General features: G+C 41.9%; 1 protein-coding gene across 1 annotated transcript in view; it reads left to right on the top strand.

Annotated features, from left to right (window-relative positions):
• The first annotated feature begins 2,511 nt into the window (after nt 1-2,511).
• The window catches only part of SEC31B (SEC31 homolog B, COPII coat complex component), a 30,598-nt gene continuing 12,107 nt past the window's right edge, over nt 2,512-21,002 (top strand). The window contains exons 1-17 of the mRNA XM_031063352.1: nt 2,512-2,618; nt 4,581-4,704; nt 5,502-5,697; nt 6,461-6,556; nt 7,638-7,778; nt 8,260-8,402; nt 8,640-8,739; nt 10,655-10,816; nt 12,630-12,782; nt 13,515-13,745; nt 15,173-15,247; nt 15,785-15,865; nt 16,795-16,903; nt 17,290-17,468; nt 18,110-18,236; nt 19,300-19,445; nt 20,833-21,002. The exon at nt 20,833-21,002 is cut by the window's right edge and continues 2 nt beyond it. Of these exons, the coding sequence (XP_030919212.1) occupies nt 2,540-2,618; nt 4,581-4,704; nt 5,502-5,697; nt 6,461-6,556; nt 7,638-7,778; nt 8,260-8,402; nt 8,640-8,739; nt 10,655-10,816; nt 12,630-12,782; nt 13,515-13,745; nt 15,173-15,247; nt 15,785-15,865; nt 16,795-16,903; nt 17,290-17,468; nt 18,110-18,236; nt 19,300-19,445; nt 20,833-21,002 (2,312 nt within the window). The 5' untranslated portion in view covers nt 2,512-2,539. The remainder of the gene's footprint in view (nt 2,619-4,580; nt 4,705-5,501; nt 5,698-6,460; nt 6,557-7,637; nt 7,779-8,259; nt 8,403-8,639; nt 8,740-10,654; nt 10,817-12,629; nt 12,783-13,514; nt 13,746-15,172; nt 15,248-15,784; nt 15,866-16,794; nt 16,904-17,289; nt 17,469-18,109; nt 18,237-19,299; nt 19,446-20,832) is intronic.

The following is a 21,002-nucleotide window of genomic DNA, read 5'->3' as shown; positions in this document are numbered from 1 at the left end:
CCTGTGATCTTTTAGCTTCTTATGCATCCTCTGGGGGCCTTCTCAAGTCTGTTGGAACCCCTGCTGGTTTGCGTTTAGGGCCAGGGACACAGTGAACCTCTTCCATACCTCTGATCCAGCACTTCTGCAGTTGTTCTATTGACATTGAGCCACTCTAAATGGAGTGTTGTTTGCTTTCCTCCATTTGGGTGGGTTACCATGACCAAGACATTTACCTTCACATTCTGTCCTGACTTAAGTTTGTGAAAAGAGAACACTAATGATGCAGTAATTGACTTTATTATGTAAAACGCTTTATTGACAAGAAAAGCCAAACAATTGATCAAAACTGTTCTGCCCAATTTTTGCAGCTTATCTTTATTTGCACATTAAATGTAAATTATTTCAGCCGTGCAGTTGGTCCAGCACAGAGTTAAGGAGGGGGAGCTTGTACCATTTACCCAACTAAGTTTGTGATAGTTGTATTCTTCACTGATTCCTTACCAGTTAATTTCCTGTAGGGAGGAGGTCTTTTGGCCATTGTCTGTTAATGTTCACAGGGAAGTTGCCTTCTCAAAAGCCAAGAAGCAGTGAGGGCTGAGTGTACAGCCAGCTCCTACAACTGATAGATTGTAACTGGAGGAGGAAGAGGCAAGAAAGGGACTTCTAAGGAGCACACCAGCTGTCCTGTCCCCCATAGTGGTGGTGTCAGCTAGAGCCTTGTGCAATAGACTGTTGCTAGAAGATTCACCCAAGTTCTGTGGCTATTTTCACTCGCCTGTGCCAGTGAAGGGAGAAGACCTGGACAGGGTTTCTGCAGTAGTGTGGGAGGCATGAGTAGGTACTGGAACATCTTGAGAGATGCACCACAGAGAGAGTGCGGTAGACCCCTAACAAATACCCCACAAAGTGTGTACTGGAAGATTGGAAAGTAAGCTTTAGAGATTTGTTATGGTAATGAGGAGATGACCTTTCCACCTCTATTCATAGGGGGCATGAAGAAACAGTTGCACTTTTTTTAATTGTACAAGAGTTCTGTTCAGATTCCGTTGGGCCTCAGCTAAGTTGGGATAAGCTTAATGTGCAAATAGCAGTTGGCAGTGTGAGTTTTGGGAGATACTGCTGCAGACTAATGCTAAAAAGCATTAAATAGATTCTAGTCAATCAGCATATCCTAATAGTGCATGGGAGAGAGAGAGAGAGAGAGAGAGGATGTCCTTAACTTCTGACTCCTGAGGCAGAAGAAACCCTAAAAAGAGGTGTAGAATTATTAGCTGGGAGGTCCAAGCCCAAGAGGTAATGCTGACCAAACTTCCCCCTTGTGTGGGCCCCAGGAGGCCACAGTTTCTCATAAGCCCTGCGTCTGAACAGAGGGCCATGTGATGCAGGTTGTGGTTTACACAAACCGTGTCAAGTAACCAGGAGAGGTTAATGACAGCAAACTGACAAGATGCAGAGGGTTTTTCTGTGCTGTCTGCTGACAGTTTTACTTTATTCAGCATGATATCATCTAAGCATACAGTTCTGTTTAGCTGAAGTTAAAAGACTGCAGTGCAGCCAAGCTTGAAAAGTTTAGGCAGTGCTCATGAGAGTGACCCCACTAGCCTGTGAATGTGCACACATCATTTATGATGCTTAGAAGGCCTGTTTGTGGTCAGGAATGGAGTGCTGGGTGCTTTCTCCTTAGTAAGAATGGGATCCTGCTCAGAACAATAATTATTTGTATTATATTCAATTGTCTTTGTATTCAGTTTTGCAGCCTCCTACCTGCCTGCTGTTGATGTTTGATTTTCAGTTAACCTGCTACATTGTTGCCCAACAAATCTCTCTCCAGAGACACGGGGAAATTTGGTTCCCGTTTTACAGGTGTCGCTCAATCTGTCCTGAGTAAATAAAGAGTTGTTGTCAGTGCTGAGATTGAAACCAGTAGTTACTTGTGGATTACTTCTTCTCGCCTTCTGCCATTTGCTGGCTCAAAGAGAAAGTCAATTTTATTTTCCTTTTGCTTTTTGGAGGAGCAAGAGCAAAGTACATTAACTGAATTGGCGCACGATAGCATTGCACTTTGTTTTCTGTTGCCACGTCACTTTTCTGCTTGGAATTTAGCCTCCCCTGAGATTCCTTCTGCTCCCTTTTTGCTTATGTATATACTGACATTAGCTTGTTTGGAGAAAGCGACTAGTGCTAGATCAAAATACATTTGTTTAAATTAATTTCTGCAGCTGATTTAAGCCAGCCTGCAGTGAAGACTTGAGTATGTTAATTTAGACCCCCTTCTTTTTTTCTGAAACTCTCCTGTAATTGGGACATATCAATAAGAGAGCTATATATGAAAGAAAATCTGGGGTCAGACAGTGGGATTTTGATGGGGGTTGGGTCAGGTTTAATGAATTCTTAAATATCCTGATTTATTCCAGTATTCACTGCCTCAGGAAGTAGCAATTAACTTCACTCTTTTGAGAGCAGGGTGTTCTCATCATGTTTCTGATGTGAATATTTTCACATCAACTATGTCTCTCTGTTCTAAACTCTGTGTGAAATTTCTTTCAGAGTCTAGAAAATGAAGCTAAAAGAAATTGAGCGAACAGCTGTGCAGGCATGGAGTCCGGCAAACAACCACCCTATTTACCTAGCAACAGGTAAAGTTCTTCACAGTCTGTGAATTTTAAAGTATGAATCATAGAAAAATTTTATGTAGAGTTGTACAGGTTTTAGCTTTCAACACTTTCCACCTTTATGGTCCCTGGAAAACGTGCACCAATATGCCAAAAACATTACAGCTTTTATGCTTTTTTAAAGTAACTGGTAGAGAATTACTTCTGTGCCCAACTTTGACATTTTAAACGTGAGTGATTTTTCAAAGGTTGAATACGTGATTTTTTTGATTTCTTATTAAGACTCCAACACTGCTTGATGTTCTGCATTACATTCTGCATGTCCCATGCCTGTGGGGGAAAAAAAGTTAGTTCAAGTTACATTCATTTAAGATCACTTGTACTTGTCTGTCTTCAGTCATAATCATGTAGCTTGACAATCAAATACTATAAACCTCTTATCTGTAAAGTTGCCTGTTTTGGTTAACATTCCATTTTCAGTACTTTTGCAAAACCTTAATTTTTTTTTGTTGATTTTCTTAATTAATCACTATTCTTATAGCAGTTTTATTTCCTGAAGCAGAAAGTGAGTGTGTTCACTGAGTTAGCAGCAGGCAAGTTTGTCCGTGGAGCCGACAGCTCTGGTGATTTTGTTGGGTTTGCATGGTAAGGCTTTGGTAGCTGGGGTGGCTCCTGTGAGAAGCTGCCAGGAGCTCCTGCTGTGCCTGCTGGTACTGGTGCCAGCCGCCTTCCAGACAGACCCACCCCTGTCCCAGGGCGAGCCTGGCAGTGGGAGTGCCTCTGGGGTAACATTGTTAACAAGAGGGAGAAAAAATGCCATGTGTAACTGAAGCACAAGAGAGGAGTGAGAATATGGGAGAGAAACAATGCTGCAGTCACCGAGGTTCATGCAGAAGGATGGGCTGAGGTGTTTCAGGTGCCAGAGCAGAGATTCCCCTGCAGCCCCTGGTGAAGACCTTAGTGAGGCAGGCTCTCACCCCTACAGCCCATGGAGATCTGTGGTGGGAACAGATACCCAGCTACAATCCACCATGCTGGAGCAGATGAATGCCAAAGGGTGCTGTGGCCCTGTGGAAAGCCCACGCTGGAGCAGAGTCTTGGTAGGGCCTGTGGCCCCATGGAAAGAGCAGCCCATGCTGGAACAGGTTTGCTGGCAGGACTTGTGACCCTGAGGGGGACTGAGGTTGGAGCAATCTGTTCTGAAAGACCACCCCATAGAGGGGACCCACACTGGATCCCCTGTGAAGAGCTGCAGCCTCTGGGAAGGATTTGCACTGGGGAAGTTTTCAGAGAACAAGGCCAGGGTTTTGGTTGAACCAAAGGTCTTGGCTTCAGTTTGCTTTAGATCAGAAGCTGTGTGGTTTCATAAATTGTACTGCTTTTTAATATTCCTTTGGGCACTTTCCATGCTGTAAGCATCCCTGTGGTAACTGGGGGACAGTTTGTCTGGCAGTGTCCCACTAGGCAATGTTAAATCAACCTGTAGCTTTTATTCCATAAGAATAAGGAGAAAAAAGGAAGCTACCAGTTTGTGATTGCTAGCCGTCTGTGGGTTGTTGAGGCATGTTTAGTAGGTTACAGTTGAAGAAATTAGTCTGTAGAGTAGCTTTACAAGGTCTGGATTGAGGAGCAGTATGCAGAAATACTTGGGATCATAACTGTAGCTGGATTTCATTATGTCAGTGCCTTTGTAATTTAGAGAAGAACTTAATATCAAAAGCCATAGCTGCTTGGAGGAGGGTGCATGAGTTGCACCTAACCCAAGAAAGAAAGTTATCTGTGTAACAGTAACTTTGGTGACCAAGTTCCTGAAGAACTTTTAATTTCTTTCAAAGTCTGTCATAATTGTTGATTCTTTTTTCTGAGGTGTTCAGACATGTCCTCTTTTGAACTGTTACAACACCAAGGCTGTGTTGACTATGAAGAATAGATTTTCAGTGCCTTACTCTTTTTGTGTCTTGTGCTTTTGATAAAAATGTCCACTAGGAACATCTGCCCAACAACTGGATGCATCCTTCAGTACAAATGCCACCTTGGAAATATTTGAGGCTGACTTCAGGGATCCCTCCCTGGATATGAAGCAGAAAGGAGCACTTCCTGCCTCAAACAGGTACTAGAGGTTCATACTGATGTATCAATCAATGAAAATGAAAAGGGTTTTCTGGTGCAAGAAAGGAGAGCAGGAGAATGTTTACAGCATATAAAGTGATCTTTTGAATCAATTGACCTCTCTTCAAAAACGCAACATTTTTTTTGATAGAGACCATATTGGGTGTAAAAGTAAAGCAGGTGGACTATTAGAGAAATCTGAAATTACTTGTATGGTAGTCAGTCAGTAGAGACATTATGTATAGTGTGAATTTGCTGGGGCTAACAATTTGCCCTGAAGAGACTATTGAGAGAGTGAAACTTACTTTCCAGCTCTTTAAAGCAAGATGATTTCTTAGGCTTATCAGTGTAGGTGATGTCTGCCCCCAGTGAAACACAGCCTGGATTTCTAACTAGCAGATTTTAAAGGGTGTAAACATATTTTTCAGATAACAGCTCTGGAAATGAAGGCACGTAGATCTCTCAACTAATTTTCAATAAAGTGTAGGCTAGAGGATTGCACTCACCAAATCCCATGTGAGGTCCTAAAAGTTTTAAACAAACAGCAAAACCATCAAAAAAATAGAGACAGGCTCTGCCTTTTTGAATTCCCTTGAAAAGTCATTGGAAGGAAGCTTATTTCTTTTTTTGCATGCAAGAGCCACAGCCCTCTTAAAAAGGAGATGATTGTTTAAAGTGCAGACTGATGGATATGTTTCATAGGTTGAAACAGAGATGTGAGTTTTGGTAATGAAGAGAGTGTCTTGATTTCCACCAAACATCATGGCCTATGCCAGCTTTATTTTCTTCTTTTGTTAGGTTTCATAAGCTGATCTGGGGGAACTTTGGCAATGGGTCTGCAGAGTCCGCTGGAGTGCTCATTGGTGGGGGGGATAACGGAGTGCTGACCATGTACAGCGTGCACCGCGTCCTGGCTTCCAAGGGCGACCCCGTCATTGCGCAGGCAGAGAAGCACTCAGGGCCTGTTCGAGCCCTTGACTTCAACCCTTTCCAGGTGTGTAACGTAAAGATACCAAAGGAAAGTTAATCTCCATGTTAGAAAATGCGTTCCTTCGTGTATAGATTCATGAAGTGAAGGGACAAGTTTTAACTTAAGAGGCACAGTAGTTGTCGCACAAGGCTAGTTTGAGACTCATATTTGGGTTCTTTTCACAGCTTTGCCTCTGAATTCTCCTGTGACCTTGTTCAAATCACTTACCTCTATAAAAACATGTCTTGTAATATTGTTACATGTCAAACCATTGTCCTTTCAAAATTAAAACTTTTATTTTTTTTTATTTGTTCAGTTGGTGTTTAATTCAGTGGGGCTCTGATCACATTTGAAAGGACTGCAACATAAATGAGGAGTGAACAGAACATATTTCTTGTGGTAGCACAAAGGCAAATGGAAAAATGTCTGCAATGAGTTGTGAGAAACTTGAATCTCCTCAGAAGAAATGTCCTTGATGCCGGGCAGAGGCTCAGCTGGCCAGAGACGGTGGCTTCAAGGCCTGTGGCAGAATTGCATCGTGATTAACAGCTGCCATCTGCACAAAACAGACAAATTTTAAATGTGTCTGTACTGTGCCTCAGTGGATGGCACAGAGGCCAGAGATGGGCTTGGTTTATAGTCCAGTTAGTATCTTTATGCATGCCAGTGGCTGTGAAATACAGCTCTCATCTCACTATAGAAGATTTTGGGGTTTTTGCTTCCATTTATTTTTAAGAAATCTTTGAGCAGGAATCTCAACTGAGCATTTCCTTTTTTTTTTCTACAGAATAATCTCTTGGCTTCTGGAGCCAATGATTCTGAAATTTTCATCTGGGACTTGAATAATTTCAGTGTGCCTATGACTCCGGGGACTAAATCACAGGTAAATGAGTTTTCCTCTGGGCTATACTCGTGCAGTTTTGTATCTCAGTAGGCAAGACAAAAAGATGTGTGTGGAGACATCCTAGCCTAGTCAGTCAGTCTGTGAAAGGGGAATGACTTTGAAGTCTGTCAGGAGAGGGATGAATCAGAAGAGACTGATTGGTTTCATTCTTGGGGGTAGAAGAAGTGGTGTAAAGGGAGGGGAGGTAGACTGGCAAGCTCTGGAAGGATGCACTTTGCATGGATGGGTAAGCTCTTTGTGGATTTGAATCAAGTAACTGACCAGTTTATCTTGTGATCCAGCTGGGGCATGTGTGATGGATTAAGAAGGTTTATTGGACCTTCTCTGAGGAATGAATTTATTTCAGGCTTCAACTGAGGCTTTTCATATCTCATGAAAGTCATATCCCTAGCAGAGCCAGTGAGCCATTAAATGCATCTTGGCTATTGCTCCCAGATAATTTTTCCTGAGTTTGAAGAGGAAGAAGTTTCTGATCTTCTCATGCTTATTATATTATTCAGGGCAATCAGCTCCTGAAAGTAGAAAAATCATAGTAAACTTCAGTAAAAGCAGTCCAGGTTTTTCCTCCAGTAAGTCTCCTGTTTGTTTCCTTGCCTATCTCCTGCATTGCAGTAGATACAATAACAGCAATTAGTCATGAATACTTCATTGTTTTCCATCTCACTGCACTCCTGAAATGTTGCACAAGGTCATCTTTCCATTTAAGTTCATCTGAGAAGATGGGGTAGAAACATATGTGTGCTTTGCTGCAGTTCTCTCTGGAGTGATTTACAACACATTTGGCCAATGTCGAATCCAGTGCCTGTTCCTCAAAAGCAGAGGTACTTTTCCAGGTGACATTCCCCTATAGAATTTTACTGTCCACTGTACTCTGAGTAAAGGACTTTCCCTAGTCTTTCTGGTTAGTGCTGCTGGTATTTCCAGTTAGTTGATCTGCAGTTGAAGAGAGGAATCTATGTATCATCAAGTCCCTAATTCTTCAGTTAAACTAGTGACAGACTCCTGTGAGTGTTCCCTCAGCTTGGGAATAATGGATGTGTGGCCTTTCCTGTCTTGGCAGCCACATGAAGACATCAGTGTGGTGTCCTGGAATCGGCAGGTGCAGCATATCCTGTCCTCCGCTCACCCCAGCGGCAAGGCTGTGGTCTGGGACCTCAGGAAGAATGAGCCCATCATCAAAGTCAGTGACCACAGCAACAGAGTGAGTGGAGAAAAGGCTGCATTTCTAACAAGCTTACAACATGCCACATGGGACTACAAAGCAGGGGCACAGACTCTTGGGACAAGTGGTTTTATTCTAGGAGCTGTTGGAACTAGTTCTCTTGGAGATGTAGCATCACAGCACCTCTTTTTCTTCTTTCCTGAATGAAATGGGGAAACAAGGCCCCTTACTGTTCTTAAAATTCATGCACTCTTGCATTCAGTTTCTGTTTCACAACTCATTTATGAGAAGCCTCCCAACTTTCTTCCTAGGTCAACTTTGACTTCTGTGTGGTTAGTGGGGTTTTTTTTGCTGTGAAGAGATGGTAGAAATGCTTGCTGCTTGGAGCAAGACATTACTAGACTTGGTTTATGTCAAGCATTCTAGGCGAGTTCAGTACAGAATGACATGGCTTTGGCCCATTTGTGCTGTTGCCAGCTTGCATTCCTGAATTTTTTGCCTGTGCTATTTTTGTCCCTAGATGCATTGCTCAGGAATGGCCTGGCATCCAGAAGTTGCAACCCAGCTAGTCCTTTCCTCTGAGGATGACCGTTTGCCAGTGATCCAAATATGGGACTTACGCTTTGCTACCTCTCCTCTTAGCCAGCTGGAAGGGCACACCAGGTGAGGACTTGCATGTTGTGTTGCATCTTTTCAAGGCAGACTGCTGGGAGACTTGGACTTAGGGGAACTATGATTTTCTCCTGGGCCTGCTTTCTTTCCCATATGAATCTGGTTCAAGGTAGAGATGAGAACTTGCATTTCTGAGCCAAGGTGCTGGTGCATGGTGCCTTCTTAGTGACTAGATGGCAGAACAAACTGTACAGGAAATATGACTGATTTCTTTCTGATCTATTTTAGGGGAGTTCTCTCTGTTTCTTGGTGCCAGGCTGACCCTGAACTGCTGTTGAGTAGTGCCAAAGACAACCGAATCTTGTGCTGGAACCCAAGTATGGGAGAGGTGTGTAACCACAGCTATCAGTACACATGGTCTGCTTTATACTGTGTGCTTTGCTGTGTGTGTGTTCTTCCCTTTATCCTTGTGGAGTGCCAATGTAATTCCCTCAAGCATGTCTTATGCACTCTTTCTGAAGTGAATGAGTGTGGTCCATACCCAGACTGAAATAGATACATCTTTGTCCAGAGATCAGAGTGGGAAGAAAACTTTAACTTAAAATTTAGTTTCAACTATTTATGATTACTCTTGCTATGCTAGCACTTTAGTGTTCTCTCTTTCCATGTGTTTCTTTTTCCCTCTCCGAGAGTAGTAAGTTTATTTGGGAGGAAATTTGAAGGAGGCCAAGGAGCATATGTTAGAGAGGGTCACTGAGAAGGGAACAGTGTAGTTAAACAATGCATGTAAACTTTATTTATAGAAAAATGGTTTCACATGTATGTGCTTATCTAGTCATGTATCTCAGAATTACCATACTTGGTATATTTAGGTATCACCTAAATTAAGGTGGGCCTGTTTAAATTTTTTTTATGCACACCCATTCATTCAATGTGGAGATCCTGGATAAAACTGAACTTTGGACATTGATCTTGATGATAGCATGGGGAAAGTCCTGTAACAATGCTGAGCAAAGTCCAGATTAGAGCCCCAGGCTAGATTAATTTTGTGGGACAGTACCACTCACTGGCCACTTTTGCCTTGGAGACAAGGAAAACAATGAATCTATTTTCCTAAAATGCATGCAATGCTGCTTTTGTAGTTTCATGGGATTTGATGCTCGCTTCGTCTAGATCTCTAGTGGTTAGAAGAGATTCAGACTCTGAAATGTTCCTGATGTCTAATTTTTACAAAAATATTTTCACTGTCTTTTAGTGAAAACTTAAAAAAAATTACTGTGGCTGGCATGCATGCTGCTGTAGATATGCAGAGTCCAAGTTCAAATTAGACTTCTGTGTATAAACTACTGTTAGGGGGCTCTTTTTGACTTGGTACCAATGAACAGCAAATTTTCAAGTGAAAAAGTTGGGAAGTTTTGCAGTATTAAGAATTAATACAGTTATACAGAATGGCTGATCTTGTAAGTTTGAGGGAAGTATTGGTTTCTTTGGGTTTGGGGGATGTTTGGTTTCTTGGGATTTGTTTGTTAGATTTTCTGTTTGGCAATCTAGATTTTAATATACGCAAATTATTAATTTGCTTCTATCTCAAACAGAAAACACAGATCATGTTCTCACAGAAGATGAAGCTGTGATTGTCTGTGCTTTGTTTCTGTAAATCATAAAGGAAATATGTTCATTTTACAAATGGGAGGTTTAAAGTCAAGGCTGTGTTAGTGAGTTGCCCAACATCAGGCAGGAAGTTTGTGAATTGAACTTTGTCTTTTTGAATGCTGAACCATAAACTTGTTGGCTGCAATGCCCTTCATAGTTCATGTGCAGTTATTACATTCCTCTCTTCCTGTTCTATTTTTTTTCTTTAGGCTCTTTATTTTCCTTGTCATATTTGTTACTCCATGCTATTCTTTCTGTTTGTGTTCTTGCTCATGACACATTCTTGGTTCTTGACTTCTGTTTCTATTGTGTTGTTTTCTGGTGTCTCCCCCTTGGTTAACAGCAGATGTGACAATGCTGTAATAGTCTGATACAGTAGTACTCAGGAAGCAGAGCAAAAGTGACTTCTCACTTTTAGATTTTGTTCTACAGTCAGAATCCAGTTTAATGTGAGTTTTCTGTGACTTTCAGCTATTTGGATTCAAGGTGGTATAATTTGGTTGCAAATGTACCCTTCAAGAAGCAAAAATAAGAGATTTGTATGCAATGATGACATGTAAATAAAGTGACAGGCTGGCTGTGGGCAAGTAATTTGGGGAAAGTAGGAGGCTATTTGTGTTGTGCTTCCATCTTCTCTCTTTCTGTGATAGGTGGTGTATGAGTTGCCCATTCGGAGTCAGTGGTGCTTTGATGTCCAGTGGTGTCCTAGGAATCCTTCAGTCTTCTCTGCTGCCACTTTTGATGGCTGGATCAACATTTATTCTGTTATGGGTGGGAACTTAGAAGCTCAGCAGAAGACACAGGCTGACAAGGTAAAGTCCTGTGACTGCGTTAGATCTTGACAGACTGGCAGTTTCTCTCGTGACTGCTCAGAGTGCTGGAAGCACACGTATGTAACGGGGTCACTTTCAAGTGATGCAGTCTGTCCCATGCCCCTGGACCTATGGCTGTATGGTGTGGGAACCAGAAGCTGCCTGTGTGGGGGTTTAATAATCCCACCAGATCCCAAAGAGAGACCACATTGCCTCTGACAAGGTGTGTAAAGAAAACCAAGAGTGAGCGCAATTGTGATGTTAAGATACATTTTATTGTTATTACTATTAGCCTAAAAATAAAGCAGTACACAATCTTTTCTTGTTATTAGGTTCATATTAAATACATTGGTACTAATTAATAGGATATGTTATTCTTCATTAGTTTAGAAGGTAATTTTATGAAGTGGCTTATAAACCACTATTAGCAATTTTCCTCGAGTCTTTTGACTTTGAGCATGTTAATATTTTTCATACTGAAACCCGTTACTTAGCTAATGAATAGATGAGCAAATTCTGAACAGATTAAATGTCACTACTGTCTAAAATTTTAGTTTTAATCTGGTGTCTAGTCTTTTAATTCCCTGCCTCTGTCCCAGCCAACAAATGCCTTACAATACAGGTTTTAAGAGAATACATATGAACTGGCTTAAGTGTTATTTATATAGTCATTTACAGCTGACTGAGTTCAGTTTCATAGGATTTGCAAGAGACAGAAAATACTTTATCAAGCAACAGCTGCGGGAGATTAAGGATTTATTTAACCCATAGAGAATTTTCTCTCTCTGCATTCTTCATGTGTATGCATCACACTTCCACTGTTCAAAATTGGGAAACAGTAGTGTTGAATAATTCCTGAATAAATTGAATATCAAGTAAGAGCACAAGCCGGAGATAATGACAGTTATGGTGACAGGGAGTTCGTGACCAAGAGGTCTTTCTCTTATGAATTCAATAGTCTCAGGACAGAAGCTCTATTGCAGACCTGGTTATGTGTATTTATTTCTTTAAGGTTTAGGGTGTTTGATCTGTTGGATATAAGCTGTTTCTCAAGAACCGTTCTTTCTTTGGAATTGGTTTCCTCTGAAGAAAGACAAAATATTGCTTGTGATTCTAAGATTTGGCAATCTTAGCTTGATCAGTCTGAGGTTGCTTCCTTTTGGGTATGCTGGTTAGCTGAATTATAAAGCTGTTCCCTACGGTCCAGTCAAACTTGAACAGGATTATCTTTAGCAAACAACAAATCTATGTGAACAATGTTAAAAATGAAAAGTGCTTGTGAACAGCATTGTATGTGTGTTCACTTACTCCCTAAATGTAAGAAATCTGGCTCAGGGGCCACTTTTGTCACTCTCTTGTCTAGACAAGAAAGTTTTATTTCATCAGTCTCATCGAAGCCAATAAATAGAGACAGTCCTTGAAACTAACCCAATTGAAAGACTCCAGCAACAAAAAGGGAGTCAGAATTCCTCTGTGGGAAAAACAAGAAATAAGTTGGACAACTTTTGACCATATGTTGTCATTGTCTTGCATAAAACAAGTAATTTTGCAACTCCTCTGTTTGAGCTGTGTGCTAGGCCTAGCAGTGCTTTTTTAGGAAATTGCATCTTGCTAAGGAAAAACTACTTGAAAATCTCTTAGGGTGAAACTTCCTTGAGAAACGATTGCTGGAATTGTTTTGAAATGCCATTTCTCTTGTATAGGGATTCAGTGGTATTCCAGAAAGAGGTGCTGTACTTGCCTCATTTTTCATGGTTACTCCATACAGAGAGGAATTGAATTATATTTTCTTCCTATTTCCTTCTGATTCTAGATCTCTTCCTCCTTCAACAACCTGGATCCCTTTGGTACAGGACAGAGCCTTCCTCCTCTGCAGGTGCCAGAGCAAGTAACTCAGACCACCTTGATTCCACCATTAAAAAAACCACCCAAGTGGATTCGCAGGCCTGTGGGGGTTTCATTTGCAGTAAGTGAATGAAGCATCCTTAGCTGAAAATGCAGTAGATGATGTCTTGTGACACAATCCTTTGCTTTGACTGGAGAAACCTGTTGCTAGTTGTCATAATACCTGTTTGCATTGTAGTGTCCCGTGAAGTGAATTTTGTTTACTCTCAATATTCAGATATATTTTCAACAAGAAAGAGTCCTGTAGCAGAGAATGGGAGATTACAAGTAGAAGTCAATATAATCTAAGAAAAACTTGTAAAGGTGTCCTTGCAGGCTGGCATGCATTCCCATTCTCCTCTCTCTCTTTCCTCTCCAGGCATTTAGTTTTCCTTGCATCTTTGCTCCTAAATTGGATGGCTGAATTGTTCTTTTAGCCTGTTGCTTGATTTGTTCTTTGTCTGTCTAGTGCCTGCTCTTCACCTGATAGGTTTTATCATGCCAGTCTGCCTCTCCATGTAACAAAAGAACTAACAGTTCTGTTCAAGGGTACTTTTTCCTCTGTGCCTCTCTGGCACTTGCAATTGGCTAGGCCTGATCGGATATGCACAAGTGTCAAGTTTATCAGTGTTCAGTTCAGCTGAAGGGCTAGTAATGAGAGCTCCCTCAGTGCTCATACCATCCATGCACACTAAACTCTTGGATTCCTTGTGATCACTGCTGGAGCTTGGGTCTGTCTTGCTAAATGAAGCACTGAGTAGCTTTTACCTTTGTTTATAAGAATACTTACTGTATCACCCTCTGTCATTCTCAGTTTGGAGGAAAACTGATCACCTTTGGTCTAACCAAAGCTCCTGGACAGCAAATGCAGCAGACTTATCCACACCAGGTATTCATCAGTCAAGTCACTACTGAAACTGAATTCCTACTCCGATCCAAAGAACTGCAGATGGCCTTGCAGTCAGGGAACCTCCTTGATTACTGCCAGGGCAAGATCCAGACAGCCAAGCTGCCATTTGATGAGAACCTCTGGAACTTCTTGAAGGTAGGATGGCTGTGGTGAAATACAGAGGTCAGTTCTTCTATGGTCCTGGGGTGGAATATGGTCCTCTCTAGCCCTTTATATTCCTGTTCTTTAAAATATAAAATGGAATTGAATGAATATACTTATTTTTTTTCCTAAAGAAAGTTGAGGTCTTGGAGGTTGTCTTGGTTTTCATTAGGAATGGTCTTTTCAGTGGACTTGTTTGGGCTTCCTGAAACAGGATCTTTTCAACTCAACATATTGCCAAGCTATATCTGCCTGCAACCTGTGGAGCTGTACATTATTATTTTTCAAGGTGAAGTCCAAATGGACAATGAGATACCCCAGAACAAAGGAGAAGAGCTATGGTGGCATGAGGACTGACTAGCCTTCATGGACAATTTGGTAGCATGAGAGTTTGGTAATAAGAAGAGGTCGTCCTTCTGAGAGGCAGGGCTTAGTCTTGGCAGTGGCTTACAGACACTTGTAGCAGACTGTGTGGAGGGCAAAATATTGAGATGTTTGCCACAGTATTATATTTGTGTGGGGAATATTGAACAGGATGGCCAGCTATTAATCTAGGTGGTGAAAGTGGTCTCCATTGCAAAAATGTCTTCGGTTGCGTTAAATGAGACACATCAAACTGTCATTTTGAGTCACTTTTTATAACCCATCTGGTGTGTGGTCCTGAGAAACCACTCCAGCACATAAAGGATATATTACAATTGATTGTCTTAAACTACAAACTAGGCTTCTGTACAAAAGTATCCTGCAGCACTGTTCCTGTTTCTGCAGGAGCAGTTTCTGAAATGGACTGTTTACAAGTATCATGCACATGTACAGTTTGATCATTTGTGTAGAAGAAGCAGCGTGGGACTTGACTGAGACAGACAGATTCTCATTGCAGAATGTAAATCATGCATTAAAGCATATAAATAGTGCCTGTCAATTAGGCTGTGTGCAGCCTGTGGGAATTTTTGGGAGTGTCTGAAATCCTCAGCCAGGGAGATTCTGTAACAGTTAACTAATTCTTGTGAATTAGCTAGCAATTGAGCCAGCTAGCAGTTCAGGCAACCACCTTGTCCCGGTTTCATCCAGATTCAAATCAGTCAGTTTTCTCTGTGAAGAGATTAGCTTGGCAATTCCTAGATTATCCAGAAAATTAATGACCAAGTACTCTAGGTATGTATACAGTTGTGATCTTGATACACAGTTGTACCTCAGTTGTACCTGTGGCAAACTTGAGTTTTACCCTTTTATCATGATTATAACTTAAATTCCATACATTTTTACGCAATAGTTATTAGGTGGACTTTTCATAGTTCAATTCTTTATCTATAAACTGAGCTCTGAACTTTGCTGCTGCCAGAAGCAGCTAACTATTATCAGTGTGTAGATGTCTATGATATTACATACTTTTTGTCTTTTTAATATCCATTGGGACTCAGGTGAATTTGGAGCAGGAGTCCAGGACTAAACTTCTCAAGCTGCTGGGCTACACTAAAGAGGATCTGCAAAAAAAGGTAAGGGGTATTTCCAATAGATGGAAACCTTTACAGGACTAAAGCTGCTGCAGGAGGGTTGTGGGGTCCTCCTGGAACTGAGCAAGTGATCTCACAGCACACAAATGACCAAAGTGTGTGAAATTTCAGCTGGGAGTCACATGAAGTATACCCCACGAAAAAGCAAATGCAGCACTTGTAAGGGTGTAGCCAAAGGGATCTTGAGCCCAGTTATCTTGGTTTCAGTTGTTGGTGCACTGGGGAGTGTTCAACAACAGTGCCGTGGTGAGAGCTTCTTTTAGCATTCAGCTCTCTGCGTCTCAGGGGTCTTCAACCAGGAAGAAGGTGACAGGTGGAGACAGTCTGGCATACTACTGATGGATAATGCTCTGGAAAGGATAAATAGTCACTGATAGGCAGCCAGCCAGGATGAGGTGGAAGTTTTCAAACAGGTGAAAGAGTTGGGGGAATTGTGTCTGGGGCTTGCCAGTCTCTTAGTAATTTTGCTGTCCAGGTGCTTACTTTGCTTTACTCTATGTGTGTCTGTTACTTTTCTAGATTGCCTCATGTTTGAGTAATGGGATCCCAGATAAACAGCCCCTTCCTGAGGCAGGTGATACAAATGCTGCACCAGATCAGGTATGTCCTGTACATCTTGCCAGCTTGGGAGAGCAGAGGAGGGCAGAATTAACTGGAAGGCCTAATTCCAACCCCAGCTTGTTGGGCTCAATGCTGGCATTGCAGATGGCAGTACACAGGCCTATCAAACCCTCACAGGGTCACACTAAATGATAATAACTTTCCCTTCTGGCTTTAAAACTAACCACTGAACAATGAAGGACTCCTGGCTATTATTTCTGCAAGAAGGTTTACTTCACCTGTGTTGATTTCTTCAGTGGTAGAATTAGCCTCACCCCAGCTTAACTTGAGGCTACTGTTCTGGATTTCCTCTGTGAAGCTTCTGCTGTGGTATTTCTTTCTTTTTCACCTCTATCCTCTGAAATGTATTTTCACATAATTTTGGGATGTCCATCTTCAGGTGCCTTCCAGGGCCTGGTTCTCTGTAAACTTTTCTCCTCTGAGGTATCTAAAACTTATATCCTCTGATTAGTAATCACCTTCACAAGCCTCAAACACTGGCTGAGATATTCTAGGAGTAGCAATTGTGTCCTGCATTTCAGTAAAGAACCACACATGGCTGTGATCCAACCTGTTATTTACAGATTTTACTTGTTGTTCTTGTCTCTGTTCCATCCAAAATAGTTCAGCTTGCTCAAGGGCTGACACTTGAGTTGATGAATGCTGCCCAGCAGTGCTGTTGGCATTGCATGTCTTGCACCATCAATCTCCTAAGCTTTGCCAATTGCAGCACTGCTCTTGTTGCTTCCCTTGTGAAACTGTGCAGATTAATTGCACAGTGACAGGAGTTTCCAAATTGAAATTAGATTTATATGAACATGCACAACCAAATGGAGAGCAGCCCCATCCCACCCTGTAGTCCGCTAAACTGTTTTGGGTAGATTATGTGTGTGCAGTGAATTAAATAAGCTCTTGCACTTTTTGCACAGCTTTTGATGAATTCCAGCGATGATGTAGCTGCTGTTTCTTCCTCTTCAACCTTTTTTGATAACCTCATCCCACAGAATATGAGCACATTGGAGATTCCTGTCACAGAAGGTATGTTACATAAAGAGTGTTTCTGCCTTCTTAAGAAAAGGGGAGAGGAAGGAAAACCAGAAAATTCAGAGAGACCAGGAAGAATCTAGTTCACTCCAGTAGATGGATACTTTTAAAACATATGACTCTTTCAAGTGTTATGCAGCGTATCACATTGAACATAGAAATACTTCTTCCAGATCAGAGACCCATTAAAAATTTAGAAGATTCTTCTAGATGATGGAAGACCTAGAGTCAATTCAGTGCGGTTTTTTGAGTTTCCAAATTTTCTTTTAGGTGACTTTTAGCTGTTACTGCTTTTTACTGCCTGCTCTTTAAAACAAGCAACATCATCAATGCATCTGAGTGATGACTTTTTGGGTTGACTCTGCTTCTTACCTCTGTAGATACAGATGGACTCATCAGCCAAGCCCTTTTGTTGGGGAATTTTGAGGGTGCAGTGGAGCTGTGCATGCGAGCAGAGCGCTTTGCTGATGCCATCATCTTAGCCATAGCTGGTGGGGATAACCTCCTGAAGGAAACCCAGAAGCGCTACTTTGCCAAGCGGAAAACAAATCTCTCCATGGTGAGTGATGGTTTTGTGTACACACTGAGCAGGGGAAGGTGTGCACTGACTTGCCAAATGTTTCTCTGAATATATGTGGAAATGCTTTCTCTTCAATGAAGGAAGTAGAATGTCAGCAGAATCTGTTCATCTCCTATCGCATTTACTCTAATATCTTGGTAGCTTTATGACAATTTTACGTAGTGTGTTCTCTATTCCTTTTTTTATGGTAATGGTTTCTGTCTCAGCTTCTCATGCTTCTAACCTGTGGTGCATACTGCCCCTTAACAGCTCAACTAGGAAGTTCCTAGCTTATTAATTTGCAAATGGGGAAGTGTAACAGAGGTTGGGATATCTTAACACTGTGCTTCCAGTCATTGATACCAGCTGCTCTGAAACAAGATACGTGTTAGATCTTTAATCTTGTCTAGTGTGGCTGTTTCCATATTCTTTAAAGTGCTTTGTTGAGCTTTTTTACTTTTCTTAGAGGCATCAGGTTCCAATTACTGTTAAGGTAGGGAGGCTGAGATTGTTGGACCTTAATGTACAGTGAGCGTAGTAGTCTCTGCATGGTGGAAAGCGTGTTTGAAAGTGAGCTGTTGCTTAGACTGTCAGCTTATCTTTTTCTTCAGCGAGTAACAGGCCTTCTGCTTCCCTTACAGCTGCTTTCCTCCATTGTGCAGCAGAAGTGGCAAGATATTGTTTGCACTTGTGATCTACAGAGCTGGAAGGAGGCACTGGCCATCTTGTTAACATACTCAAAGCACGAAGACTACACTCAGCTCTGTGGTATGCAGTCTACTATGTTTTGATACAATTTCCCTTGCAGAGGGTAACTCTGGAGTGCTTACAGAAAGAAGTGGATAGAGTTAAGAAAAGGCAACACTTCTTACTCATTACAGCTATCTGGAACTTAAATAAGTGTGGTGTGTTGAGTTAGGAGAATGATAGGTGCACACTGTAGCTGAGAATCATGGTGTAAAGTTGTGTATGTGGGTATTTCCTGTGACCTCTAGAAGTAGCATGGAAAAAAACCCAGGATAGCTGCTATCACTTGGCTGAGACATGAAGAGGGTGATTTTTATCCCATAAAGAAGGGTATTTCATCTACAATAAAAGGTCCAGTGGGACTTCATTCCACCTAGAACAGATTTCAGCACCCTACTATTGCCTGGAAATTCCCACACCTCTTTTGGAAATTAAAAAAAAAGTGTTGGATTTTTTCACTGAATTCATCTTTTCTTTCTTTCTTTTATGTGTTTGGGCAGACATAAAAATTGGCAGATGTACAAAAGTTTGGGGTTTTTTTTAAACCAGGTTGTCTTTGGGTTTCCTTCCCATTTCTCTGTTATCCAACAGTTATGCAATGGAGCTGGTGAAGGGTCTAGATCCCAAGTCTTATGAGGAGCAGCTGAGAGAACTGGGGTTGTTTAGCATGGAGAAAAGGAGGATTGAAGTGACCTTACTACTCTCTACAACTACCCAAAAGGAGGTTGTACTTCTCCAAAATAGCAAGTGATAGGAGAAGAAGAAACCAAGCTGCACCAGGGGAAATTTAAATTGGGCATTAGGAAAACCACCTAGACTCGACGGGTTGTCAAGCATTGGGACAGGCTGCCCAGGGAACTGGTGGAGTCACCATCCCTGGAGTTATTTATAAAACAAGTATATGTGGCACTTAAAATCTTGGTTTAGTGGGACTTGGCAGTGCTAGGTTTATAGTTAGACTTAATGTTCCTTCCTGATCTAAATGGTTCTATGATTCTAATTAGGTGCAGATTCAAAGCATTGGGGTTAATGAGCTCTTCCAAAGGGGAGTGTGTTAAATGTTGGCTGCATCTCTTCTCTCTAGACATGCTGGGTGCCCGCCTGGAGTCAGAGGGAGATGCAGCCCTGTCCAATGATGCCTGCCTCTGCTATATCTCATCAGGCAATGTGGAGAGGCTGGTGGAATGCTGGGTAAAAAACCATGAGACTTCATCACCACTTGCCCTACAGGTACAGGTGCTATGATGTTGGTTTGACTCTTCTTTAGGCCTGTAGCCCTGAACTGTTTGTATTTTCCCATCAGGGTATCTGGCTCCCAGCAGACAGTGGAGGCCTGTTTGTACTCACCCATGTATCTCCTTCTAGCCTGGGTTATGAGCCTGCTTTGAAAGGAGGCTTGCACTCTGAATCAGTCAGGGTTTGTGTGTTTACACTGCACGTAAATCCAGCCATGGACAGGAGTTACAGCCTACTCGCCTCTCGTACATACTGATGCCATCTCTGAGCTTCCTTTTGTTCAGGGAAGTTTGAGCTATGCCCTTTTTTTTACTGGTAGTAGCCTGGGATACATTTGTTGCTGTGTTTCTCATGTATAACTTAATGCTGCAGTTATCTGGCTGTACCTTCAGAACAGCCTTAGCAAAATAAAATGAAGTCTGGATCATGATATTCCCACTGCAAGCAGAATGATCACATATGGGAAGTCACACCTTGCAGATAAATCAGGACTTCTAAGTCAATGTTGTTACCTACCTCTCTTCATTCCTATTGATTATTTCACAGAATAATCCCAGTTGGAAGGGACCCACAAGGATCAAGTCCAACTCCTAAGTGAATGGCCCATGTGGGGATTGAACCCTTAACCTTGGTATTACCAGCACCATGCTCTGACCAACTGAGTTAATCTCAGTAATCTGTTACACTTCAACCAGTCCTGGCTAAGTGACTAAGCCCTGTTGTGTCTGTCACTTGCTAGAATGAGCTAGACAAGTCTTCCACTTGGATACCTGCAGATAATGCCCTCTGCTACAGAGTTCCTGGTTTTGCAATCCCGCTACTGAGTAAAAGCAACAAAAAGGCATCTTCAGCACTCCTGGTTATTTCTGAAACTGGCCTCCTCCTGGTTGCCAGATATCAGCATGTATCATTCTCCGGCTGTAAACACTGCTTTCATTCCTAGGAGTTCAAGGAGTTTTGAGTAACTAAAACCCTTCTGGTCCTTTTGCCAGCAGTAGTAGTTTTTTTCTACTGAATTTCTCTTGGTATGGTTTTAAGCCTTCCTCTTCCAAGTTGATTGCCTGTAACAATAGTAGCTTCCTAGTAAAATGATCACAGTTGATTGGAACAATCTTGTGGCTTCTGATTTTCTTTTGTTTCCCTTACTGTTAAAGTAGCAATGTCAGGATTTGCTTCCTGGTTCCTCTTTTTCTCCAAGTGCATCTGAGGAAATGGTCATTAGTGACAGTATTTGGTGCAGAGGGGAGTAACTTCTGTCCACATTGGCCCTGATGTCAACTGAAAGTGGGGAGAGCTATCTGGTATTGTCTCAGCATAAGATGGACCAGTAAAACTAGTCAGATTCTGAGTAGTCTTATTTCTTCCTTCCCCCTGTATTCAGGATCTTATAGAGAAGGTGATGGTGCTGAGCAGGTCCATTGAGATGCTCCGAGGCATGGCAGGGCCAGCACCAGGCCCTGTCTTGGCAGAACGAATCACCCAGTATGCCAATCTCCTGGCATCACAAGGATGCTTGGCAGCTGCAATGAATTACTTACCCAGCAGCTCTAA

Source organism: Geospiza fortis, unplaced genomic scaffold (genome assembly GCF_000277835.1).
Source record: "Geospiza fortis unplaced genomic scaffold, GeoFor_1.0 scaffold130, whole genome shotgun sequence".
Lineage (NCBI taxonomy): Eukaryota > Metazoa > Chordata > Aves > Passeriformes > Thraupidae > Geospiza > Geospiza fortis.
This window is presented reverse-complemented; position numbering and strand designations above follow the sequence as displayed.